Source organism: Bombina bombina, chromosome 4, assembly GCF_027579735.1.
Source record: "Bombina bombina isolate aBomBom1 chromosome 4, aBomBom1.pri, whole genome shotgun sequence".
NCBI lineage: Eukaryota > Metazoa > Chordata > Amphibia > Anura > Bombinatoridae > Bombina > Bombina bombina.
The window spans coordinates 908410367-908438280 of NC_069502.1; the positions used below are offsets into that span (position 1 = coordinate 908410367).

At 40.5% G+C, this 27914-nt stretch overlaps 1 protein-coding gene across 5 annotated transcripts in view; it reads left to right on the forward strand.

Moving 5' to 3' along the window:
• UTRN (utrophin) overlaps nt 1–27914 on the forward strand; it is a 1395536-nt gene that overhangs the window by 342889 nt on the left and 1024733 nt on the right. For all 5 annotated transcript variants that reach the window (XM_053711837.1, XM_053711835.1, XM_053711836.1 and 2 more), the window contains 4 exons: nt 83–262; nt 7219–7403; nt 25279–25402; nt 27341–27428. In XM_053711837.1, the coding sequence (XP_053567812.1) occupies nt 83–262; nt 7219–7403; nt 25279–25402; nt 27341–27428 (577 nt within the window). The remainder of the gene's footprint in view (nt 1–82; nt 263–7218; nt 7404–25278; nt 25403–27340; nt 27429–27914) is intronic.

The window sequence follows — 27914 nt, forward strand, 5'->3', positions numbered from 1 at the left end:
GCACTGTGTTAGTTAGTCATAAGCAAACATATATCTATTTCACAGCATTGTGCATCATCAAGCTGTCTTCTGTGCTCTTTAGAGTTTAAAGGAGGAACTTGGAATGAAACGGCAGACTTTGGACCAACTCCACGAGGTAGCACAGGATGTGGTTCAGCTTGTTGGGAATGGCAAGACCTCTAGAAAGCTGAAGAATGACTTAGAAGAACTAGCGAAAAGATGGGATGGCTTGGTGCATTTGCTCGAGGACTACACAAACCAGGTATAATGTTACTGCGTAGTTGCACCTTTAATTGTTCAAAAAGAGCATGTAATTTTAAATAACTTTCCAATGTACTATTGTTATCAAATGTGCTTTCTTCTCATGGTATCCTTTGTTAAAAAATAGGCTCAGGAGCCACAGTAAACTACTGAGAGCTATCTGAACACAGCTGGTGAGCCAATAGCAAGATGCGTATATGTGCAACCACCAATCGCCAGCTAGCTTCAAGTGAACAAAGCAAATTTGATGATAGCAAATTGGAAAGTAGTTTAAAATTGCATGCTTTGGCTAAATTATTATAGTTTTATTGTAACTTTACTATCCCTTTAAGAATGGTCTCTTCAAGACTTGAGTGGCAGTAAATAGAATTACATGTATATATGAGGTGGTATACCGCGGTGGATGTTCTTTATTAGTCCTCAAATCTGAAAATTCATAATATCTCTTCTTTAATGTGGGGTGAATCAATCTGGTTCTTCAGGTACTTTAATAATTAATAGATAGCAAAATCCTAATCTTTATTAGGGATAAGCAAATGTTTTGCAACATTCAAAAAATGAAACTAATTTTAGCACATTCGTTTTTTTGTTTTGAATTTCAAATGTTTGTACAACATTCTAACCTTCGTTTAACGTAATAGTATTTCTAGTATCTTCTTTAAATGTAATATTCGACTCAAATTTTTCTAATTCGAATCATTATGTTTGTAATAGTATTTCTAATGCTCTCTTTAAATGTAATATTCAATGCGAAATAGAAACATTCAAATTGATATTTCTCCAACATAGGTGTGTCCGGTCCACGGCGTCATCCTTACTTGTGGGATATTCTCTTCCCCAACAGGAAATGGCAAAGAGCCCAGCAAAGCTGGTCACATGATCCCTCCTAGGCTCCGCCTACCCCAGTCATTCTCTTTGCCGTTGTACAGGCAACATCTCCACGGAGATGGCTTAGAGTTTTTTAGTGTTTAACTGTAGTTTTTCATTATTCAATCAAGAGTTTGTTATTTTCAAATAGTGCTGGTACGTACTATTTACTCAGAAACAGAAAAGAGATGAAGAATTCTGTTTGTATGAGGAAAATGATTTTAGCAACCGTAACTAAAATCCATGGCTGTTCCACACAGGACTGTTGAGAGCAATTAACTTCAGTTGGGGGAACAGTTTGCAGTCCCTTGCTGCTTGAGGTATGACACATTCTAACAAGACGATGTAATGCTGGAAGCTGTCATTTTCCCTATGGGATCCGGTAAGCCATGTTTATTACGATTGTAAATAAGGGCTTCATAAGGGCTTATTTAAACTGTAGACTTTTTCTGGGCTAAATCGATTGATATTAACACATATTTAGCCTTGAGGAATCATTTTATCTGGGTATTTTGATATAATAATATCGGCACATGGCATGCAGTCGCATGTGAGAGGAGCTCTGATACTTATAAAAGACTTCTGAAGGCGTCATTTGGTATCGTATTCCCCTTTGGGTTTGGTTGGGTCTCAGCAAAGCAGATACCAGGGACTGTAAAGGGGTTTAAAGCTTAAAACGGCTCCGGTTCCGTTATTTTAAGGGTTAAAGCTTCCAAAATTGGTGTGCAATATTTTCAAGGCTTTAAGACGCTGTGGTGAAAATTTGGTGAATTTTGAACAATTCCTTCATGTTTTTTCGCAATTGCAGTAATAAAGTGTGTTCAGTTTAAAATTTAAAGTGACAGTAACGGTTTTATTTTAAAACGTTTTTTGTACTTTCTGATCAAGTTTATGCCTGTTTAACATGTCTGAACTACCAGATAGACTGTGTTCTGAATGTGGGGAAGCCAGAATTCCTATTCATTTAAATAAATGTGATTTATGTGATAATGACAATGATGCCCAAGATGATTCCTCAAGTGAGGGGAGTAAGCATGGTACTGCATCATTCCCTCCTTCGTCTACACGAGTCTTGCCCACTCAGGAGGCCCCTAGTACATCTAGCGCGCCAATACTCCTTACTATGCAACAATTAACGGCTGTAATGGATAATTCTGTCAAAAACATTTTAGCCAAAATGAACCCTTGTCAGCGTAAGCGTGGCTGCTCTGTTTTAGTTACTGAAGAGCATGACGACGCTGATATTAATATCTCTGAAGGGCCCCTAACCCAATCTGAGGGGGCCAGGGAGGTTTTGTCTGAGGGAGAAATTACTGATTTAGGGAACATTTCTCAGCAGGCTGAATCTGATGTGATTACATTTAAATTTAAATTGGAACATCTCCGCATTTTGCTTAAGGAGGTATTATCCACTCTGGATGATTGTGAAAATTTAGTCATCCCAGAGAAACTATGTAAAATGGACAAGTTCCTAGAGGTGCCGGGGCTCCCAGAAGCTTTTCCTATACCCAAGCGGGTGGCGGACATTGTTAATAAAGAATGGGAAAGGCCCGGTATTCCTTTCGTCCCTCCCCCCATATTTAAAAAATTGTTTCCTATGGTCGACCCCAGAAAGGACTTATGGCAGTCAGTCCCCAAGGTCGAGGGAGCGGTTTCTACTTTAAACAAACGCACCACTATTCCCATAGAGGATAGTTGTGCTTTCAAAGATCCTATGGATAAAAAATTAGAAGGTTTGCTTAAAAAGATGTTTGTTCAGCAGGGTTACCTTCTACAACCCATTTCATGCATTGTCCCTGTCACTACTGCCGCATATTTCTGGTTTGATGAACTGCTTAAGGTGCTCGATAGTGACTCTCCTCCTTATGAGGAGATTATGGACAGAATCAATGCTCTCAAATTGGCTAATTCTTTCACTCTAGACGCCTCTTTGCAATTGGCTAAGTTAGCGGCTAAGAACTCTGGGTTTGCTATTGTGGCGCGCAGAGCGCTTTGGTTGAAATCTTGGTCGGCTGATGCGTCTTCCAAGAACAAGCTACTAAACATTCCTTTCAAGGGGAAAACGTTGTTTGGTCCTGACTTGAAAGAGATTATCTCTGATATCACTGGGGGTAAGGGCCACGCCCTTCCTCAGGATCGGCCTTTCAAGGCAAAAAAATAGACCTAATTTTCGTCCCTTTCGTAAAAACGGACCAGCCCAAGGTGCTACGTCCTCTAAGCAAGAGGGTAATACTGCTCAGGCCAAGCCAGCTTGGAGACCAATGCAAGGCTGGAACAAGGGAAAGCAGGCCAAGAAACCTGCCACTGCTACCAAGACAGCATGAAATATTGGCCCCCGATCCGGGACCGGATCTGGTGGGGGGCAGACTCTCTCTCTTCGCTCAGGCTTGGGCAAGAGATGTTCTGGATCCTTGGGCGCTAGAAATAGTCTCCCAGGGTTATCTTCTGGAATTCAAGGGACTTCCCCCAAGGGGGAGGTTCCACAGGTCGCAGTTGTCTTCAGACCACATAAAAAGACAGGCGTTCTTACATTGTGTAGAAGACCTGTTAAAAATGGGAGTGATTCATCCGGTTCCATTAAGAGAACAAGGGATGGGGTTCTACTCCAATCTGTTCATAGTTCCCAAAAAAGAGGGAACGTTCAGACCAATCCTAGATCTCAAGATCTTAAACAAATTTCTCAAGGTCCCATCGTTCAAGATGGAAACCATTCGAACTATCCTTCCTTCCATCCAGGAAGGTCAATTCATGACCACGGTGGATTTAAAGGATGCGTATCTACATATTCCTATCCACAAGGAACATCATCGGTTCCTAAGGTTTGCATTCCTGGACAAACATTACCAGTTCGTGGCGCTTCCTTTCGGATTAGCCACTGCTCCAAGGATTTTCACAAAGGTACTAGGGTCCCTTCTAGCGGTGCTAAGACCAAGGGGCATTGCAGTAGTACCTTACCTGGACGACATTCTGATTCAAGCGTCGTCCCTTCCTCAAGCAAAGGCTCACACGGACATTGTCCTGGCCTTTCTCAGATCTCACGGCTGGAAAGTGAACGTGGAAAAGAGTTCTCTATCCCCGTCAACAAGGGTTCCCTTCTTGGGAACAATTATAGACTCCTTAGAAATGAGGATCTTTCTAACAGAGGCCAGAAAAACAAAGCTTCTGGACTCTTGTCGGATACTTCATTCCGTTCCTCTTCCTTCCATAGCTCAGTGCATGGAAGTGATCGGGTTGATGGTGGCGGCGATGGACATAGTTCCTTTTGCGCGCATTCATCTAAGACCATTACAACTGTGCATGCTCAGTCAGTGGAATGGGGACTATACAGACTTGTCTCCGAAGATACAAGTAAATCAGAGGACCAGAGACTCACTCCGTTGGTGGCTGTCCCTGGACAATCTGTCTCAAGGGATGATGTTCCACAGACCAGAGTGGGTCATTGTCACGACCGACGCCAGTCTGATAGGCTGGGGCGCGGTCTGGGGATCCCTGAAAGCTCAGGGTCTTTGGTCTCGGGAAGAATCTCTTCTACCGATAAATATTCTGGAACTGAGAGCGATATTCAATGCTCTCCAGGCCTGGCCCCAGCTTGCGAGGACCAGGTTCATACGGTTTCAATCAGACAACATGACGACTGTTGCGTACATCAACCATCAGGGGGGAACAAGGAGTTCCCTAGCGATGGAAGAAGTAACCAAAATTATTCTTTGGGCGGAGTCTCACTCCTGCCACCTGTCTGCTATCCACATCCCAGGAGTGGAAAATTGGGAAGCGGATTTTCTGAGTCGTCAGACATTGCATCCGGGGGAGTGGGAACTCCATCCGGAAATCTTTGCCCAAGTCACTCACCTGTGGGGCATTCCAGACATGGATCTGATGGCCTCTCGTCAGAACTTCAAAGTTCCTTGCTACGGGGCCAGATCCAGGGATCCCAAGGCGGCTCTAGTGGATGCACTAGTAGCACCTTGGACCTTCAATCTAGCTTATGTGTTCCCGCCATTTCCTCTCATCCCCAGGCTGATAGCCAGGATCAAGCAGGAGAGGGCGTCGGTGATCTTGATAGCTCCTGCGTGGCCACGCAGGACTTGGTATGCAGATCTGGTGAATATGTCATCGGCTCCACCTTGGAAGCTACCTTTGAGACGAGACCTTCTTGTTCAGGGTCCGTTCGAACATCCGAATCTGGTTTCACTCCAGCTGACTGCTTGGAGATTGAACGCTTGATTTTATCGAAGCGAGGATTCTCAGATTCTGTGATCGATACTCTTGTTCAGGCCAGAAAGCCTGTGACTAGAAAGATTTACCACAAAATTTGGAAAAAATATATCTGTTGGTGTGAATCTAAAGGATTCCCTTGGGACAAGGTTAAGATTCCTAGGATTCTATCCTTCCTTCAAGAAGGATTGGAAAAAGGATTATCTGCAAGTTCCCTGAAGGGACAGATTTCTGCCTTGTCGGTATTACTTCACAAAAAGCTGGCAGCTGTGCCAGATGTTCAAGCCTTTGTTCAGGCTCTGGTTAGAATCAAGCCTGTTTACAAACCTTTGACTCCTCCTTGGAGTCTCAATTTAGTTCTTTCAGTTCTTCAGGGGGTTCCGTTTGAACCCTTACATTCCGTTGATATTAAGTTATTATCTTGGAAAGTTTTGTTTTTAGTTGCGATTTCTTCTGCTAGAAGAGTCTCAGAATTATCTGCTCTGCAGTGTTCTCCTCCTTATCTGGTGTTCCATGCAGATAAGGTGGTTTTACGTACTAAACCTGGTTTTCTTCCAAAAGTTGTTTCTAACAAAAACATTAACCAGGAGATTATCGTACCTTCTCTGTGTCCAAAACCAGTTTCAAAGAAGGAACGTTTGTTGCACAATTTGGATGTTGTTCGCGCTCTAAAATTCTATTTAGATGCTACAAAGGATTTTAGACAAACATCTTCCTTGTTTGTTGTTTATTCAGGTAAAAGGAGAGGTCAAAAAGCAACTTCTACCTCTCTCTCTTTTTGGATTAAAAGCATCATCAGATTGGCTTACGAGACTGCCGGACGGCAGCCTCCCGAAAGAATCACAGCTCATTCCACTAGGGCTGTGGCTTCCACATGGGCCTTCAAGAACGAGGCTTCTGTTGATCAGATATGTAGGGCAGCGACTTGGTCTTCACTGCACACTTTTACCAAATTTTACAAGTTTGATACTTTTGCTTCTTCTGAGGCTATTTTTGGGAGAAAGGTTTTGCAAGCCGTGGTGCCTTCCATTTAGGTGACCTGATTTGCTCCCTCCCTTCATCCGTGTCCTAAAGCTTTGGTATTGGTTCCCACAAGTAAGGATGACGCCGTGGACCGGACACACCTATGTTGGAGAAAACAGAATTTATGTTTACCTGATAAATTTCTTTCTCCAACGGTGTGTCCGGTCCACGGCCCGCCCTGGTTTTTTTAATCAGGTCTGATATTTTATTTTCTTTAACTACAGTCACCACGGTACCATATGGTTTCTCCTATGCAAATATTCCTCCTTAACGTCGGTCGAATGACTGGGGTAGGCGGAGCCTAGGAGGGATCATGTGACCAGCTTTGCTGGGCTCTTTGCCATTTCCTGTTGGGGAAGAGAATATCCCACAAGTAAGGATGACGCCGTGGACCGGACACACCGTTGGAGAAAGAAATTTATCAGGTAAACATAAATTCTGTTATTTGTATCTATTATGTTTCAATTTACTAAGTCCCTACCACATGAGCTATTAAACTTCTGAATAGTATTTGTTAAATCAAATGTTGCATTTGAAACTTTGAATGTGGATATTAGATCAAATTATGAATATCCAAAAACGAGTTACATTCAAAATCTGTAAATAACATTTCGATTACCGAATTGTAATGGATTTCATTCTTATCAACATTCGATTGTCCAAAATGAATGTCCACAGGACTATTCGTTCTACCCAATGAATTACACTTTTAGCACATTCGCCCATCCCTAATCTTTATAGCCTTTATGGGCCATGTTTGTATACCCCAGGCTTTCTTTAAAACTTGACATTGTTTTATAGGGTTGCTGGCAGAATCCAATTAGTAAATTACTGTTTTGTTTGTTTTTCCAGGTTACAGAATCAGTGACCACGCTTGGAGTCACAGAAATCTCACGCAAAGTTGTAATTGAAACTGTGACCATTAAAGAGCAAAACACTATCCATATCTCCAAGCAGGAGATCTCCAAGCAAGAGCTGCCACCTCCACCACCGCCAAAGAAACGCCAAATGCACCTTGATGTTGAAGAGAAGAACAAGTAAGAGAATATAAATAACTAGACACAATTCATGTGTGGTTTATTTTGGAAATAACTTTGTGTGCATTTATCATGTGTTCGTAAAGTTTAATGAATAAGTGCCCGTTATCTAAAAATAGTCTTAAAAACAGGGTACTTTCATTAATTAATTTTACAAAGATGCTTATTTTTAAAAATACTTACCTTTGTGTTATAGTAAACATAACACCGATCCTCCAACCCGCAGCTCCTGCTTTCATTAGCATATTGACGATCCAGCTTCCTCCAATCATTGCATTCCCCACGAGCTGGACGCAAAAAAGGGGGCACAACGATTGGCGGAAGCTGGATTAGTCATTGATCTGCTAAAGAAAGCAGGAGTTGGCGGCGGAGTATCGGCGTTATGTTTACTATAACGCAAAGGTAAGTATTTTAAAAAATAAGCGTCTTTGTAAAGTTTAATGAATGAAAATGCCCCTGTTTTTAAATAAATTTTAGTTACCGGGCACTTATTCATTAAACTTTACAATTACTTCAACTCTAGTTCTCATTTTCATGTGCATTTGAGAGAAACTTTTAGCTCAAGGGTTTAATCTCTGACTTCTCAGTTGTCTCCTAGCTGCCATATGCAACAACGTTGGCTAAATAGGACAGTCTACAATAGAATTTTTATTGTTTTAAAAGACAGATAATCCCTTTATTACCCATCCCCCAGTTTTGCATAACCAACACAGTTCTATTAATAAACTTTTTACCTCTGTGTTTACCTTGTATCTAAGAACCTTCTGACAGTCCCCTGATCACATGACTGTGACTATATAAAATCTATTGAGTTGCATTTAGCATTGTGTTGTGCTGACTTAAATAACTCCCTGTGCCTGAACACAGTGTTATCTGTATGGCCCACAGTCTCTTGTTGTGAAAAGCAATTTAAAAAAGCATGTGATAATAGGCAGCCCTCAATGGCTTATAAATTAGCATATGAGCCTACCTAGGTTTAGTTTCAACTAAGAATAACAAGAAAACAAAGCAAATTTGATAATAAAAGTAAATTGGAAAGTTGATTAAAATTACAAGTCCTATCTGAATAATGAAAGTTTTGACTAGACTGTCCCTTTAGTACAAAACAGGTTTACAGCTCCCAATAAAAAGTGATTATAGGATAGTCATAGTACCAAGCTGTGCTAAAGGATACATTTGTTGAATGTCCTGGTACAAAGCATTGTTACAGTGTACAGCTGTCTGTTGCATATACCAGTACAAAGCACTGTTAAATTGTACAACTTGATGGATGTCCCATTATAAAGCGTGGTTGCAGCAGAAACTTTTTGAATGTCCTGTTACAAAGTGCAGTTACAGTGTATAGTCTGTTGTATTTTCCAGTACAAAGCACTGTTAAAACGTCCACTTGTTTGATGTCCCGGTACAAAGTGTGGTTACATCGTACACTTGTTAAATATCCCGGTACAAAGCATGGTTACAGTGTACACTTGTTAAATGTCCCGGTACAAAGCATGGTTACAGTGCACACTTGTTAAATGTCCCAGTACAAAGGGTGGTTACAGTGCACACTTGTTAAATGTCCCGGTACAAAGAGTGGTTACAGAGTACATTTGTTGGATGTCATGGTACAAAGCGTGGTTACAGAGTACACTTGTTGGATGTCTTGGTACAAAGAGTGGTTACAGCGTACACTTGTTGGATGTCCTGGTACAAAGAGTGGTTACAGCGTACACTTGTTGGATGTCCCGGTACAAAGAGTGGTTACAGCATACACTTGTTGGATGTCCTGGTACAAAGCGTGGTTACAGAGTACACTTGTTGGATGTCCTGGTACAAAGCGTGGTTACAGAGTACACTTGTTGGATGTCCCGGTACAAAGAGTGGTTACAGCATACACTTGCTGGATGTCCTGGTACAAAGCGTGGTTACAGAGTACACTTGTTGGATGTCCCGGTACAAAGAGTGGTTACAGCATACACTTGTTGGATGTCCCGGTACAAAGCGTGGTTACAGAGTACACTTGTTGGATGTCCCGGTACAAAGAGTGGTTACAGCATACACTTGTTGGATGTCCCGGTACAAAGCGTGGTTACAGAGTACACTTGTTGGATGTCCTGGTACAAAGAGTGATTACAGCGTACACTTGTTGGATGTCCTGGTACAAAGAGTGGTTACAGTGTACACTTGTTGGATGTCCTGCTACAAAGAGTGGTTACAGTGTACACTTGTTGGATGTCCTGGTACAAAGAGTGTTACAGCGTACATTTGTTGGATGTCCTGGTACAAAGAGTGGTTACAGCGTACACTTGTTGGATGTCCCGGTACAAAGCGTGGTTACAGAGTACACTTGTTGGATGTCCCGGTACAAAGCGTGGTTACAGCCTACACTTGTTGGATGTCCTGGTACAAAGCGGGGTTACAGAGTACACTTGTTGGATGTCCCGGTACAAAGAGTGGTTACAGAGTACACTTGTTGGATGTCCTGGTACAGAGATGGGTTACAGCGTACACTTGTTAGATGTCCTGGTACAAAGAGTGGTTACAGAGTACACTTGTTGGATGTCCTGGTACAAAGATTGGTTACAGCGTATATTTGTTGGATGTCCTCGTACAAAGAGTGGTTACAGCGTACACTTGTTGGATGTCCCGGTACAAAGAGTGGTTACAGCGTACACTTGTTGGATGTCCCGGTACAAAGAGTGGTTACAGCGTACACTTGTTGGATGTCCCGGTACAAAGAGTGGTTACAGCGTACACTTGTTAGATGTCCCGGTCAAAGAGTGGTTTTCCCTGTCAAAGAGTGGTTTCATTATCTGAATAATGAAAGTTTTGACTAGACTGTCCCTTTAGTACAAAACAGGTTTACAGCTCCCAATAAAAAGTGATTATAGGATAGTCCTAGTACCAAGCTGTGCTAAAGGATACATTTGTTGAATGTCCTGGTACAAAGCATTGTTACAGTGTACAGCTGTCTGTTGCATATACCAGTACAAAGCACTGTTAAATTGTACAACTTGATGGATGTCCCATTATAAAGCGTGGTTGCAGCAGAAACTTTTTGAATGTCCTGTTACAAAGTGCAGTTACAGTGTATAGTCTGTTGTATTTTCCAGTACAAAGCACTGTTAAAACGTCCACTTGTTTGATGTCCCGGTACAAAGTGTGGTTACATCGTACACTTGTTAAATATCCCGGTACAAAGCATGGTTACAGTGTACACTTGTTAAATGTCCCGGTACAAAGCATGGTTACAGTGCACACTTGTTAAATGTCCCAGTACAAAGGGTGGTTACAGTGCACACTTGTTAAATGTCCCGGTTCAAAGAGTGGTTACAGAGTACATTTGTTGGATATCATGGTACAAAGAGTGGTTACAGAAGACACTTGTTAGATGTCCTGGTACAAAGAGTGGTTACAGAGTACACTTGTTGGATGTCCTGGTACAAAGATTGGTTACAACGTACATTTGTTGGATGTCCTGGTACAAAGAGTGGTTACAGCGTACACTTGTTAGATGTCCCGGTCAAAGAGTGGTTACAGCATACACTTGTTGGATGTCCTGGTACAAAGCTTGGTTACAGCATACACTTGTTAGATGTCCTGGTACAAAGAGTGGTTACAGCGTACACTTATTGGATGTCCTAGTACAAAGATTGGTTACAGCGTACACTTGTTAGATGTCCTGGTGCAAAGAGTGGTTACAGAGTACACTTGTTGGATGTCCTGGTACAAAGCGTGGTTACGGTGTACACTTGTTGGATGTCCTGGTACAAAGAGTGGTTACAGCGTACACTTGTTGGATGTCTTGGTACAAAGAGTGGTTACAGCGTACACTTGCTGGATGTCCTGGTACAAAGAGTGGTTACAGAGTACACTTGTTGGATGTCCCGGTACAGTGGTTACAGCGTACACTTGTTAGATGTCCTGGTACAAAGAGTGGTTACAGCGTACACTTGTTAGATGTCCCGGTACAAAGAGTGGTTACAGAGTACACTTGTTGGATGTCCCGGTACAAAGAGTGGTTACAGCGTACACTTGTTAGATGTCCTGGTGCAAAGCTTGGTTACAGTGTACACTTGTTAGATGTCCTGGTACAAAGAGTGGTTACAGCGTACACTTGTTGGATGTCCCGGTACAAAGAGTGGTTACAGCGTACACTTGTTAGATGTCCTGGTACAAAGAGTGGTTACAGCGTACACTTGTTAGATGTCCCGGTACAAAGAGTGGTTACAGCGTACACTTGTTAGATGTCCTGGTACAAAGAGTGGTTACAGCGTACACTTGTTGGATGTCCCGGTACAAAGAGTGGTTACAGCGTACACTTGTTGGATGTCCCGGTACAAAGAGTGGTTACAGCGTACACTTGTTGGATGTCCTGTTACAAAGAGTGGTTACAGAAGACACTTGTTAGATGTCCCGGTACAAAGATTGGTTACAGCGTACACTTTTTGGATGTCCCGGTACAAAGATTGGTTACAGCGTACACTTGTTGGATGTCCTGGTACAAAGAATGGTTACAGCGTACACTTGTTTGATGCCTCGGTACAAAGTGGGTTTACAGTGTGCACTTGTTGGAAGTCCCAATACAAAGCACTAGTACAGCGTACACTTGTAGGATGTCCTGGTACAAACCACGGTTACAGCGTACACTTGTTGGATGTCCCGGTACAAAGCATGGTTACAGCGTAACCACACGGATTTTGTTACAAAAATGTTCATTTTTAAAGGTACATGAAACCAAAAGATTTTCTTGCATGATTCACATGGCGAATACAATTTTAAACAACTTTCCAAATTACTTCTATTATTTAATTTTTTTCATTCTTTAGGTATCCTTTGTTGAAGAAATAGCAGTGCAAATGGGTGAGCCAGTCATATGAGTCATCAATGTGCAGCCACCCAATCATCAGTCCCTGAGCCTATTTAGATATGCTTTTCAATAAATGATATAAAGTGAATGAAACAAATTAGATAATATATAATAATAAGTAGTTTAAAATTGCTTGCTCTTTCTATATCATGAAAGAAAAATTTTGGAATTCATGCCTCTTTAGTGTATTTATTTAGTTTGCGGTGTGCAATTTGCGACAGATATAAATAATCTTGTGCAATATTTAAGCACTCACTTTGTAGCATTTTGCAGGCTTAGGGCTCATAGTGTACTTAATCTTTTCCAGGGGCAGTGGAAAAGACTACTTTACAGGGTTAATTAAAGGTACATCAAACCTTAAATGAATATTAGGCATAATGATATAGAAGTATATTATGCAGCGGTGCTTTTCAAAATTGTTAAATGTTTAACCCCTTAAGGACAAGACCATTTTTCAATTGTCTTACCCTTAAAGGGAAAGTATACACTCATTTTCATATAATTGCATGTAATAGACACTACTATAAAGAATAAGATGCACAGATACTGATATAAAAATCCAGTATAAAACTATTTAAAAACTTACTTAGAAGCTCTCAGTTTACCTCTGTTGAAGAGATAGCTGGAAAGCCCACTGCAAATGGGAAATAAGACACTCCCCCTCCCCCTTCTTTTGCATATGAAAAGACCCTTTACACAAACAGGAGCAAGCTGGAGAAGGTAGCTGACGGTATTCACATAAAACTTTGGGGCTTGGTTAGGAGTCTGAAAATCAGAGCAATGTTATTTAAAAATAAGCAAAACTATACATTTAAAAAAAACAAAAAAACTTTATAGGCTATATAAATAGATAATCTACAAAACATTTAAGCAAAGAAAAAATGAGTGTATAATGGCCCTTTAAGGACCAGGGCTATTTTTTAATTTCTGCAGTGTTTGTGTTTAGCTGTAATTTTTCTCTTGCTCATTTACTGTACCCACACATATTATATACAGTTTTTCTCGCTATTACATGGACGTTCTATAGATACCATTATTTTCATCATATCTTATAATTTACTATAAAAAAATAAAAAAATCTGATGAAAAAAATTGAAAAAAACAAAACACACTTTTTCTAACTTTGACCCCCAAAATCTGTTACACATCTAAAACCACCAAAAAACACCCATGCTAAATAGTTTCTAAATTTTGTCCTGAGTTTAGAAATACCCAGTGCTTACATGTTCTTTGCAAGTTATAGGGCAATAAATACAAGTAGCACTTCCAAACCATTTATTTTTCAAAATTAGCGATAGTTACATTGGAACACTGATATCTGTCAGGAATCCCTGAATAACCCTTTAAAAGTATATATATATTTTTTTTAGTAGACAACCCAAAGTATTGATCTAGGCCCATTTTGGTATATTTCATGCCACCATTTCACCGCCAAATGCGATTAAATAAAAAAAATTGTTCACTTTTTCACAAACTTTAGGTTTCTCACTGAAAAGATTTACAAACAGCTTGTGCAATTATGGCACAAATGGTTGTAAATGCTTCTCTGAGATCCCCTTTGTTCAGAAATAGCAGACATATAAAGCTCTGGCATTACTTTTTGGTAATTCGAAAGCCTCTAAATGCCGCTGCGCACCACACGTGTATTTTTCCCAGCAGTGAAGGAGTTAATTAGGGAGCTTGTAGGGTTAATTTTAGCTTTAGTGTAGAGATCAGCCTCCCACCTGACACAACCCACCCCGGATCCCTCCCTGACCCCTCTCAAACAGCTATTTTCTCTCCCCCACCCCACAATTGTCCCTGCCATCTTAAGTACTGGTCTGCCAGTACTAAAATAAAAGGCTTTTTTTTTTTTTTTTTTTTAAATAAAATACATATTCTGCTGTGTAGGATCCCCCCTTAGCCCCCAACCTCCCTGATCCCCCCCCCAAAAACAGCTCTCTAACCCTCCCCCTCTACCTTATTGTCTGCCATCTTGGGTACTGGCAGCTGTCTGCCAGTACCCAGTTTGCATATAATTTAAAAAATATATATTTTTATTTTATTATTTATCTGTAGTGTAGCTTCCCCCCTCAATAACCAACCCACATCCCCTCCCAGATCCCTTCCTCCTTCCCTTTACACTGTTCCATAGTGTAGGGCTCCCACCTGCTCCTGCCCCCGTGCCCACATCCGCGTTCCCGCGCTTGATTTAGCCCCCCTCTGACATTATTCCCCCAGCGATGGCTACTCATCCGCCTCCCTGCAGCTGCTCCCACCCACCAACGATCGCACCATCGCTAGCCGATGCAGAGAGGGTGACAGAATTTCTCTCTCTGCATTGGTGTGTTAAAAAAGGTAAAACCTTGAAAGCGACTGGAAGCGATCAGGATCACTTCCAGCCGCTTTAAACCCCTAACGACGTGCAGGGTACGTCGTTGGTCTTTAACGACCAGTTTGTGTATGACGTACCATGTACGGCGTGTGTCGTTAAGTGGTTAAACATTGAAGAAATAAGTAAAACCACTCTAGTTTCTATAAAGTAATGGGCACCACCATGTTTAACTTGTTTTCCCTTATCTAACCTCTACTGATGAAGACAATTATGGGCAGATATAAAAGTCACTTACGTTTGCAAACAATTACTATGTGCAAAATAGCAATGCTACAGGGACGTTAAACTCTGTGAGACAGTTACCTTATCAGATCATTTATACCTGTTACTAACTGGCTTCAGCAGGTGATATGACATAAGGAGAGAACAAGCATTTAAATTTAGGATAACTAAGTTACAATATGGCGGCTCTGATTAATTTAAATAAACTGAGGGGAATTGATAAGCACAGAATTTGTGGAGTTTAATTACAGGAAAATGGGACAACATAAATAAGTATATTGCTATATATAATTAAACAAATTATTGCACAAATCTCTGTTTTTTCTGTACCTTTAAAGGAAAAAGTGGTAAAATATAACGAAAGAACGTAGTGAAGTTTTGTTTAATCACTATTTTCATAACATTTTTTAGGGAATTGAGCTTTTACTCTAATTTCCTTAGTAATACTTTTTCTTACCTAAGGCATGGAGAGTCCACAAATCATTCTAGTTACTAGTGGGATATTCAATCCTGGCCAGCAGGAGGAGGCAAAGAGCACCCAGCAGAGCTGTTAAGTATCACTTCCCTTACCCATAACCCCCAGTCATTCTCTTTGCCTCTGTCAAGGGAGGATGTGCGAAGATGGTGTCTGAAGATATTTAATACTTTAATGGCTACTTTTCCCTGCAAGCAAGGATTAGGGGCTATGCTGTGTCCATGTCAATCTCGTTAGTAAGAATAATGGTGGCTTTTAGCAGTTAGAAGGTGGCAAGGCTGTCTTTGCTTTACTTCTATCATAAATTGCTACCCTTTTTATAGAAAGCCAGGGTTGGTTACTCTGTTCTTTCTTTTTCTACAGGTCCATGGCAGAAGAGAAGGTATCTGCTACACCTTAGAAGTTATTCCCTGCTGGACAGCAGGATCCACAGGTAAGGGCTTCCCTTCTAGGTTTTGAAGGTACCAGCACTCTAAGGGTTAATTCTCTTGTGATTTTCATTATTGGGACTACTTTATTTTTCTGTTCAGAAATATGGATGTATACGGGGGCTCTTTATTAAAAGAGGCTAACAGAATTTAATCTTGGGCTTGAGAGATATTAGACACTTGTAGCTATGGCTCAGTGGTTGGAATCCCAGAGGTCTGGGTTTAAATCCTAGTGAGGTTAACTTTCTACTCTTTATTGGGGGATAGTTTGTTTTTAGTGTATAAGCGTTTTGCTATTTATGTCTGGAATTATTTGTGCGCTGTTTTTTGTTGGTGGCGGTTTTATTCAGTTGCGTTCACTCGACCGTTTCTCGGCACTTCCGCTTCTCGGAGTTCATAGCAGAGTTGGTAGCGGAGTGTGTGGACGTTCTTTAGTCTCTGTCTAAAGACTATCTACTGTGCGGTTATCGTAGTGTGATTTCAGTGCACATTTTCGACTCCTGACTACACGGTTACAGCTGCAATCGTGGGAGATCCTGTATAGCTAGTGGGAGTACTCTTCTGGTTCAGGAGGTGGTAAGTCCTCAGCAGAGCTGAGGTATTACAGTGCTGTTTTTTGTTCTATACAGAGAGTTATACAGTTCTAGGGTACAATATTTATTTTGCTAATTTCTTGTGGGGACCATTTTTTTTCATAGTTATTGATACTAATGAAGAAAGTGGGTCTATTGAGAAATGTTTATTTTGCTTGGAGGCTAATGTTCCTCCTGTGCAGTTTTGCTTCTCCTGCTTAAATAAAACGTTATTGTTTAAAGATAAGATTTCTCTCAGAGCCTTCTGTCTCTCAGGATATTGTTGTTCTAGCAATGCCTCAGCTTTCCCCAAGCTTCACATGCAGTGCCCTGCGGTTCCTCTTAACAACCTCCTGGGGGTGTTTATTTACCTGGGGATTTTGCTGTACAGATAACTTCTGCGGTTTCAGCAGCTTTATCAGCTTTTCCAAAAGTGGCTGGTAAGCGCAAGAGGAAATCTAAATATATGGATTTTAATAAGGGTTCTGACTCTGCTAAGGCTGCATTAGTCAGTTTGTCTCAGTTATCTGATGAGGTACCTCAGTGGCTTCTGAGGGAGACTTGTCAGATTCTGATACTGTGGTGACTAATTATGCAGATTCAGAGGAGATTAATTTCAGATTTAAGTTAGAATACTTCCGAGTAATTTTAAAAGAGGTTCTTGCTACTTTGGAAGAATCTGACTCATCTGTCGTGGAGAATCCAAAGAGGTCTAGTAAACTTAATAGGGTATATAATGAACCTTAGTCTGTGGAAGTGTTTCCGGTTCCAGACCGTATGGCAGATATCATATTTCAGGAATGGGATAAACCAGGGATTCCTTTTTCCCCGTTCCCTGTTTCTAGAAAGGTGTTCCCTGTCGCTGACTCTATTCGTGACTTGTGGCGCACAGTACCCAAGGTAGAGGGAGCTATATCTTCTCTTGCCAAGAGAACTTCTATTCCTATTGAAGATAGTTGTTCTTTCAAGGATCCCATGGATAAGAAGCTTTTAGACTTTTTTGAAGAAAATGTATATTCATCAGGGATTGCAGTGGCAGCCTGTTGCTAGTATTGCTAGCAATCTTAGAAGAGACTACTATAGAGGAGATCCAAGACAGGATCAAGGCTCTAAAGCTAGCCAATACCTTTATTTGTGATGCCAACATGCAAGTTCTTAGGATTGGAGCTAAGATTTCCAGTTTTATTGTTTTAGCTCGCAAAGCCCTGTGGTTAAAATCATGGTCTGCAGATGTAACATCCAAGTCCAAGATTTTATCTTTGCCTGATAAGGGTAAAACCTTGTTTGGTCCGGGTCTGGCTGAAATAATTTCCGAAATTACAGGTGGAAAGGGCGCTTTCCTATCTCAGGATAAATAGAATAGACTTAAGGGTCGACAGATTTCTAATTTTCCTTTTGTAACTTTAAGGGACAAAAGTCTTCCTCCTCCACTTCCAATCCAGAACAATCCAAGTCTTCTTGGAGGTACAATCAACCTTGGAATAAAGAAAAGCAAGCCAAGAAACCTTCCGCTGATTCTAAATCCCCATCCCCGATCCTGTATTGGATCAAGTGGGGGGGCAGACTGTCTTTTTTTCGGCAGGCTTGGATACGCAATGTCACAGGTTCTTGGACAGTAGACATAGTGTCCCACGGTTACAGGATAGTATTCCACCTGTCAAGGTTATCTGCGGACCGGATAAAGAGAGAGGCCTTCTTAAACTGCTAAAGGACCTATCTTCCTTGGGGGCGATTGTTCCAGTTCCTCTAGAGCAGCGGTTCCCAACCTTTGGTACGCGCACCCCTGGGGGTACGCGAAAATATTATAGTGTTGGGGGGCCACTCTCAGTGGGTCATCAACTAATAACCATTGTGGAAATGTGGAAGTAATGAGCGCTCAGCCCTGCACCTGAAATATGTGGACCGGGTGTAGAAGACTCCGGTCCACATATTAATTATCACCCTGTGTCACCAGACAGCTTAGGCTCCTGCTCCATCCACCCCTGTGCCGTGCACAACATTTTGACTGTGAGCGCGCAGTTTGAAGCAGCACTGCAGCAGCAGCATAGCTGCGTGTACATGTATGGTACAGCTGTGGAGGTTGCGACTCACACAGGCGAGGCGTGTCTGCATCCCCAAATAAGTTATAGTCAGTGCTGGTAAGTACTGATGCTAGTGCTTGCTTGATTCATATTGCTTCACTTCCAACTAAAAACGTCCATAGTGGCTGGGTGGTTAATATCGATCTGATCTCACAAATTTAAATATTTATTTTTATGATCATTACACTTTGACTACCCCCCCAGGGCCGTGTTTAGGGGCAACCAGGCAGCTGCCAGGGTCGCCAGCCACACAGCAGGGCTCCTGAGAATGAGATCTGAGATGTAATCCTGTTGATACATGTACAGTCGTATGCCATTCAGGTATAGCTTACCTTAATAGTTGATTAATAACTGACAATACCCTGATAATAATTAGTTTATTAATACCTGACAATACCCTGATAACATAGTTTATTAATACCTGACAATACCCTTATAATAAATAGTTTAATAATACCGGATAATAGATAGTTTATTTATACCTGACAATACCCTGATAATAAATAAAAAAAAAAAAAAAACTTTTTTTGAGGGATGGGTGGGAGTTATGAAAAGATGGGGTACTCATAAATGAAAAGCCCATTCAAGGGGTACAGGAGAGAAAAAAGGTTGGGAACCGCTGCTCTAGAGGATCAAGGTCTAGGATTCTATTCAAATCTATTTGTAGTTCCAAAAAAAGAGGGCACTTTCCGTCCCATACTGGACCTGAAGTGTCTCAACCAATTCCACGGGGTTCTGTCCTTCAAAATGGAGACCATCCGTTCCACTCTTTCTTTGGTTCAAGAGGGTCAGTTCATGACGACCATAAATCTGAAGAACGCGTATCTTCATGTTCCCATTCACAGGGATCATTATTAGTATCTGAGGTTTGCTTTTCTGGACAAACACTTCCAGTTTGTTGCCCTTTTTTTTGGCCTTGCTACGGCTCCCAGAATTTTCACGAAGGTTTTAGGGGCTCTTCTGGCAGTGATTATCACTGCATACAAGGAAACTCTAATCACCAGAAGAAAATGAAAATGTTCCACATAGTATACAAATTAACCTGTGATGAAGGATAGTCCCGAACACATAAACATCTGAATTCTGGCCAGTGGCCAATCAAGCCCCAAATATAAAATCTGCCTCTAATATAAAAAAAGCTTCACTTTGTACAAGCAGATATCTCTGTGAAAATATATCACTGACACAGTACCGTAAATGCACACTGTGTGTGCGTCGTGAGTCTTACCCACTGTCTGCGGAGGAATAACTGGATTCTTTGACACAAATATGTGTCGGTCCACAGGAGCCTTTACTCTTGCCGGTTAGCTTTTCCCTTAGTGGCGACGTCACTTCCGACTGTGCTCCATCCTCAATCACGATGTTACCGATTCTGACATCACCAGTATCTCCATTCTCCTCTTACTGCTTGTATACATTGTACTGCGGGATATCCTGTCTCCACCCAGTGTCTGATAATTTTCTTCCGTAACACCTGTGCTCACTCTCTCCCGACTCACATAGTAGCTTTGCAGAACACACCAATGAGAGGAGTACCAGGCAAATCCAGTGAAAAAAAATTAAAGGGACACTGTACCCAAAATATTTCTTTCGCGATTCAAATTGAGCATGAAATTTTAAGCAACTAATTTACTCCTATTATCATCAGTACTGATGCTAGTGCTTGCTTGATTCATATTGCTTCACTTCCAACTAAAAACGTCCATAGTGGCTGGGTGGTTAATATCGATCTGATCTCACAAATTTAAATATTTATTTTTATGATCATTACACTTTGACTACCCCCCCAGGGCCGTGTTTAGGGGCAACCAGGCAGCTGCCAGGGTCGCCAGCCACACAGCAGGGCTCCTGAGAATGAGATCTGAGATGTAATCCTGTTGATACATGTACAGTCGTATGCCATTCAGGTATAGCTTACCTTAATAGTTGATTAATAACTGACAATACCCTGATAATAATTAGTTTATTAATACCTGACAATACCCTGATAACATAGTTTATTAATACCTGACAATACCCTTATAATAAATAGTTTAATAATACCGGATAATAGATAGTTTATTTATACCTGACAATACCCTGATAATAAATAAAAAAAAAAAAAAAACTTTTTTTGAGGGATGGGTGGGAGTTATGAAAAGATGGGGTACTCATAAATGAAAAGCCTATTCAAGGGGTACAGGAGAGAAAAAAGGTTGGGAACCGCTGCTCTAGAGGATCAAGGTCTAGGATTCTATTCAAATCTATTTGTAGTTCCAAAAAAAGAGGGCACTTTCCGTCCCATACTGGACCTGAAGTGTCTCAACCAATTCCACGGGGTTCTGTCCTTCAAAATGGAGACCATCCGTTCCACTCTTTCTTTGGTTCAAGAGGGTCAGTTCATGACGACCATAAATCTGAAGAACGCGTATCTTCATGTTCCCATTCACAGGGATCATTATTAATATCTGAGGTTTGCTTTTCTGGACAAACACTTCCAGTTTGTTGCCCTTTTTTTTGGCCTTGCTACGGCTCCCAGAATTTTCACGAAGGTTTTAGGGGCTCTTCTGGCAGTGATTATCACTGCATACAAGGAAACTCTAATCACCAGAAGAAAATGAAAATGTTCCACATAGTATACAAATTAACCTGTGATGAAGGATAGTCCCGAACACATAAACATCTGAATTCTGGCCAGTGGCCAATCAAGCCCCAAATATAAAATCTGCCTCTAATATAAAAAAAGCTTCACTTTGTACAAGCAGATATCTCTGTGAAAATATATCACTGACACAGTACCGTAAATGCACACTGTGTGTGCGTCGTGAGTCTTACCCACTGTCTGCGGAGGAATAACTGGATTCTTTGACACAAATATGTGTCGGTCCACAGGAGCCTTTACTCTTGCCGGTTAGCTTTTCCCTTAGTGGCGACGTCACTTCCGACTGTGCTCCATCCTCAATCACGATGTTACCGATTCTGACATCACCAGTATCTCCATTCTCCTCTTACTGCTTGTATACATTGTACTGCGGGATATCCTGTCTCCACCCAGTGTCTGATAATTTTCTTCCGTAACACCTGTGCTCACTCTCTCCCGACTCACATAGTAGCTTTGCAGAACACACCAATGAGAGGAGTACCAGGCAAATCCAGTGAAAAAAAATTAAAGGGACACTGTACCCAAAATATTTCTTTCGCGATTCAAATTGAGCATGAAATTTTAAGCAACTAATTTACTCCTATTATCAATTTTTCTTCGTTCTCTTGCTATCATTATTTGAAAAAGAAGGCATCTAAGCTTTTTTTTGGTTTCAGTACTCTGGACAGCACATTTTTATTGGTGGATGAATTTATCCACCAATCAGCAAGGACAACCCAGGTTGTTCACCAAAAATGGGCCGGCATTTAAACTTACATTCTTGCATTTCAAATAAAGATACCAAGAGAATGAAGACAATTTGATAATAGGAGTAAATGAGAAAGTTGCTTAAAATTTAATGCTCAATCTGAATCACAAAAGAAAAATTTTGGGTACAGTGTCCCTTTAACTTTATTTCGCTTTGCAGCTTCCATTAAAATGTTAGATTACAATATCATCAACAACTTGTTTACAGATAGAACAGCGTTCTCTAGCTTACGCGTTTTGGCGAAAGCCGTAGTCATAGCAACTTCTGGCAGTGGTCAGGTCCCAGGTAATTGCCGTGGCACCTTATCTGGACGACATCTTAGTTCAAGCACCATCTTTTCATTTAGCAAAATCTCATACAGAGATGTTGTTGTCTATTCTACATTTCCACGGGTGGAAAGTGAATCTGGGAAAGAGTTCCCTTGTACCAGATACAAGGGTATGTTTCTTAGGAACAATTATAGATTCCCTGTCCATAAAGATTTTTCTGACGGACGTCAGAAAATCCAAACTTCATGCCTCTTGCCTTTCTCTCCAGTCTGCTATTTGTCCATCAGGGGCTCATTGCATGGAGGTGATTGGTCTGATGGTTGCCTCCATGGACATCATTCCTTTTTTTCGGTTCCATTTGAGACCTCTGCAACTATGCATGCTCAGTCAATGGAACGGCGATCACTCTGATCTCTCGCAGAGGATAAATCTGGATTCCCCAACACAAGTGTCTCTCTCTCTCTCGTGGTGGCCCAACACAAGTCTCTCTCTCTCTTGTGGTGGATTTCACAGGACCATCTGTCTCTCGGGGTACATGTTTCATGAGGCCTTCCTGGGTGATTGTGACCATGAACGCCAGCCTGTTGGGCTGGGGAGCAGTTTGGGGCTATTTAAAAGCACAGGGCCTGTGGACTCCGGAGGAATCTTCTCTTCCAATAAACATCTTAGAGTTGCGAGCAATCTTCAATGTCTTGATAGCCTGGCCTCAAATAGCTTTGAGGCCAACATCACCTTGGTGGCTTACATCAACCACCAGGGAGGAACTCGGAGTTCCTTGGCTATGAAATAGGTGACTTGCATTCTGCAGAGGGCCGAGTCTCACGATTGCCATCTATCTGCCATCCACATACCAGGGGTGGACAACTGGGAGGCGGATTTTCTGAGCAGGCAGGTTTTTCATCCGGGAGAGTGGGCTCTTCACCCAGAGATTTTCACAATGATAACTCTCAGGTGGGGGGTTCCGGAGTTGGATCTGAAAACGCCAAGCTTCCAAAGTACGGTTCAAGATCGAGACCCTCAAGCCGTTCTGGTAGACGCTCTGGTGGTTCCTTGGAACTTAAAATTTAGTATACCTGTTTCCTCCATTTGCTCTACTTCCACGAGTAATGGCTCACATTAAGCAGGAGAGAACGTCTGTGATTTTAATAGATCCTGCATGGCCTCGCAGGATCTGGTTTGCGGATCTGGTGACAACGTCTTCCCTTCCGCCTTGGAGGTTACCTTTGAGGAAGGAGCTCCTACTTCAGGGCCCCTTCCTTCATCCAAATCTGGATTTTCTGAAGCTGACTGCTTGGAGATTGAACGTCTAGTTTTGGCTAGACGTGGCGTCTCTGAGAAAATCATGCAGACTATGTTTCAGGCTCGTAAACCGGTTACTCGCAGAATTTAGCACAAGGTATGGCGTAAATACGTTCATTGGTGTGATTCAAAGGGTTTTTCTTGGAACAAAGTAAGGGTTCCTCGAATTTTGGCTTTTCTTCAGGAGGGCCTGCTGGAGAAAGGTTTGTCAGTCAGTACTCTGAAGGGTCAGAATTCTGCACTGTCTATTCTTTTGCATAAATGTTTGGCAGATCTGCCAGACGTTCAGTCTTTTGTTAGGTCCTGCTTTTAAACATGTGGCTCCTCCTTGGAGCCTTAATCTTGTTCTTAAAGGGACAGTATACACTCATTTTCATATAACTGCATGTAATAGACACTACTATAAAGAATAAGATGCACAGATACCGATATAAAAATCCAGTATAAAACTGTTTAAAAACTTACTTAGAAGCTGTCAGTTTGGCTCTGTTTAAAAGGTAGCTGGAAAGCCCACTGCAAGTGGCAAATAAGACACTCCCCCCTCCCCCTTCTTTTGCATATGAAAAGACCCTTTACACAAACAGCAGCAAGCAGAAGAAGGTAGCTGACAGTATTCACATAAAACTTTGGGGCTTGGTTAGGAGTCTGAAAATCAGAGCAATGTTTTTTAAAAATAAGCAAAACTATACATTTATTTAAAAAAAAAAAAAACTTTATGTGCTATATAAATAGATCATCTACAAAACATTTATGCAAAGAAAAAATGAGTGCATAATGTCCCTTTAAGGTTTTGCAGCAGGCTCCATTTGAGCCTATGCATTCTGTTGATATTAAGTTACTATCTTAGAAGGTCTTGTTTCTTATTGCTATTTTTTCTGCGCGCAGAGTTTCCGAACTTTCAGCTTTGCAGTGTGATTCCCTTACCTTATTTTTCATGCTGGAAAGGCGGTCCTACGTACTAAGCTGTAGTTTCTCCCTAAGGTAGTGTCGGATCGCAATATTAATCAGGAAATTGTTGTTCCTTCTTTTTGTCCTAATCCTTCTTCACAAAAGGAACGTCTTTTGCATAACTTGGATGTTGTGCATGCTCTAAATTTTTACCTTCAAGCAACTAAAAATTTTCGTCAGACTTCTGCCCTGTTCATTGTTTTCTCTGGTAAGCGTAGGGGTCAGAAGACCACTTCTACTACTCTTTCTCTCTGGTTGAGAAGTGTTATCTGTTTAGCTTATGAGACCGCTGCACAGCAGCCTCCTGAGAGAATTGCGGCTTATTCCACTAGAGCGGTTTTATCTTCCTGGGCTTTAAAAAATGATGCTTCGGTGGAGCAAATTTGCAAGACGGCCACATGGTCCTTCATACATACTTTTTCCAAATTCTATAAATTTGATACTTTTGCCTCGGCTGATGCTTCCTATGGGAGAAAAGTTCTTCAAGCGGTGGTGCCTTCGGTTTAGGTTTGCCTGTCTCGTTCTCCCTTCCTTTCATTCTGTGTCCTCTAGCTTGGGTATTGGTTCCCACTAGTAATTAGAATGATTTGTGGACTCTCCATGCCTTAGGAAAGAAAACAAAATGTATGCTTACCTGATAAATTTCTTTCTTTCCAGACATGGAGAGTCCACGACCCACCCTTATTTATGTTCAAGTGGCAGTTTTTTTGTTAAAACCTCAGGCACCTCTATACCTTTGTGTTATCTTCTTTTTCCATTTTCCTTCAGCCGAATGACTGGGGATTATGGGTTAGGGAAGTGATACTTAACAGCTCTGCTGGAGTGCTCTTTGCCTCCTCCTGCTGGCCAGGAGTAAATATCCCACTAGTAATTAGAATGATTTGTGGACTCTCCATGCCTGGAAATAAATACATTTATCAGGTAAGCATACATTTTGTTTTCTGCTTTTATTTCTTGTTTGATCAGGTTTGATGGGGAATGTGAAGAGTTATTGAAATGGATGATGAAAATGAAAACGCTCATTCATGCTACAGAGATCAGTGACTACAGAAAGATTAGAGATACCTCAGAACTGAAGGGAACGCTGAAGGTAAATCAAGACAAAACAAAGATGTCACTATGAGAACAGCTGGGAGGTGTTAACTGTATAATCTTGCTCTCATGGTGCATATTGCTCAAATTCCGTCAGATCTCATTGGTTATTGACTAATTAGTCTATAAAAGGATAAACAATAAAAATGTCTACAGAATGTGCATATAAATATTTATTTTGCAAGCTGTGCCAGTGATTTGTACCAGGTATTTGGCACTCTAATTGCGATGTTGTAAATGGACTTAAATTCCTTGCAAATATCTGCAATTAATACAGAAGAAATATATTATTTTTATATATATATATATATATATATATATATAGTCTCTTTATTTAAAGAATCTCAAGTGTAATTACATGTGCCTGAAAGGCAAAATTGACAAAGGGTTAAACTGCTTAATAAAACAAGAATCACAAGCCAATCACAGACTAGTATATGTATACCCTGTGACCTTGTGCACATGCTAAGTAGGATCTTGTTCCCCAAAAAGTGTGATTATAAAAAGACAAGATAATGTAAGTGTATTGGAAAGTGTCTTAAAACTGCATGCTCTATCTGAATCATAAAAGTTTATTTTGACTTGAGTGTCCCTTTAAAGGGACACTGAACCCAAATTTTTCCTTTCATGATTAAGATAGAGCATGCAATTTTAAGGAATTTTCTAATTTACTCCTATTATCAAATTTTCTTCATTCTCTTGGTATTTTTATTTGAAAAGCAAGAATGTGATGCATAGGAGCCAGCCCATTTTTGGTGAACACCCTGCGTTGTTCTGGCTGATTGGTGGATTAATTTAACCGACCAATAAACAAGTGCTATCCAGGGTTCTGAACTAAAAAATAGCTTTGATGCCTTCTTTTTCAAATAAAGATAGCAAAAGAACAAAGAAAAATTGATAATAGGAGTAAATTAGAAAGTTGCTTAAAATTGCATGCTCTATCTGAATCATGAAAGAAAAATGTGGGTTCAGTGTCCCTTTAAGTCCATTTTCCTAGAAATAATAAAATAAATAACCAACGCAAACAAACAAAATAAACAGGACAAATAAAAACTGAAAAACTAAGTAATCTAACTGAAGAGGGGAAGAAGAAATATTTTAAAACTGCCATTTTGATTGCACAGTTAGTAAGATTTTCAAAACGTAGTGCACATTTACTCTTGAAAAGCCTAATCTTGCTATAGCCACAAATGAGTTTGTGCTCTGAGTTGACCAATCGGTTTCATTGTATTTACAAATTTACACTGTTCAACACATTTCATCCAGGCTTTGAAATGATCCAAGGAATAATAATTTAATCTCTGGTAATAAATAAGGTGCTTGATTAAAAAGTCTATTTTCTATTCCACACATTTTCCCCCAAGTGCATTTTATGATAATAATGAAGAATATATTTTCCCACTACTTTATGTTATAATAGCAATAATGCTCTTCATACAGAACATGTGTATTGTTTGAAATGTAAGGGACAAAAAATTTAAATAAATCTAAAATGTGTCTATATCTGGGCCATGTCAACCTTTTTATACATTAATAGGCAAATGTGTTGCTTGTGCAAGCCAAAACTATGTTACAGATCTTGCTAAGGCACTGCTTGTTAGTTTATGTATAATTACAATACCTGCCGTTGTTTTAGTTAGCAATAGTTCTAAAATGTGCTCATCACAAAAAAAAAACCTATTGGCCCCGCCTATGAAGAGCTGTTCTAAATCGTTCACAATATAATTTATTTTTTGCTGCATCTTTAAAGTACAATTCTAGCGTTAACATAAAATGCTATATACAGTATTTCAAAATAGAGCATTTCAATTGTATACTGCAATGCACCTCTAAATAATTCTGTTAAAAACTCAATAAAATTTTAAATTGCTAACCCGAGATTTATTAAAAGGGGTAAATATTGTCTTTAATGTTTTTGATTTTTATATTTTTTTAGGCGTTTGAGAAAGAAAGAAATGAAAGATACTCGAAATTTGAAGAACTGGACTTAAATGGACAACATATTTTGGAGCTGTATAATCAAGGTATTAGAACTTATGTGCTGATGTTGCCAAGCAGTGATGCAAAGAACACTCTTTAGGTTTATGTTAATTTACAGACATTAGTGGTCAGGGTAACATTACTCAATACCGGTGCAACAATAAACAAGTGCACTTGGCATCAAGGCTTATTTAAAGGGACATGAAACCCCAACTTTTTCTTTCATGATTCATATAGAGCATACAGCTTTAATCAACTTTCTAGTTTATTTCTGTTATCTAATTTTCTTCATTATCCTGGTATCCTTTGTTTTAAAGCATACCTAGGTAGCCTCAGGAGTAGTAAATGTGCAAGTTGGAGCTAGCTGCTGATTGGTTGCTGCATATACAGGCTTCTTATCATTGTCTCACCCAATGTGTTCAGCAGCTAATTCCATGAGTGCATTGCTGCTCTTTCAACAAAGGATACCATGAAAATTAAGTAGATTTGATAATATAAATACATTGGAAAGTTATTTAAAATTGTATAGT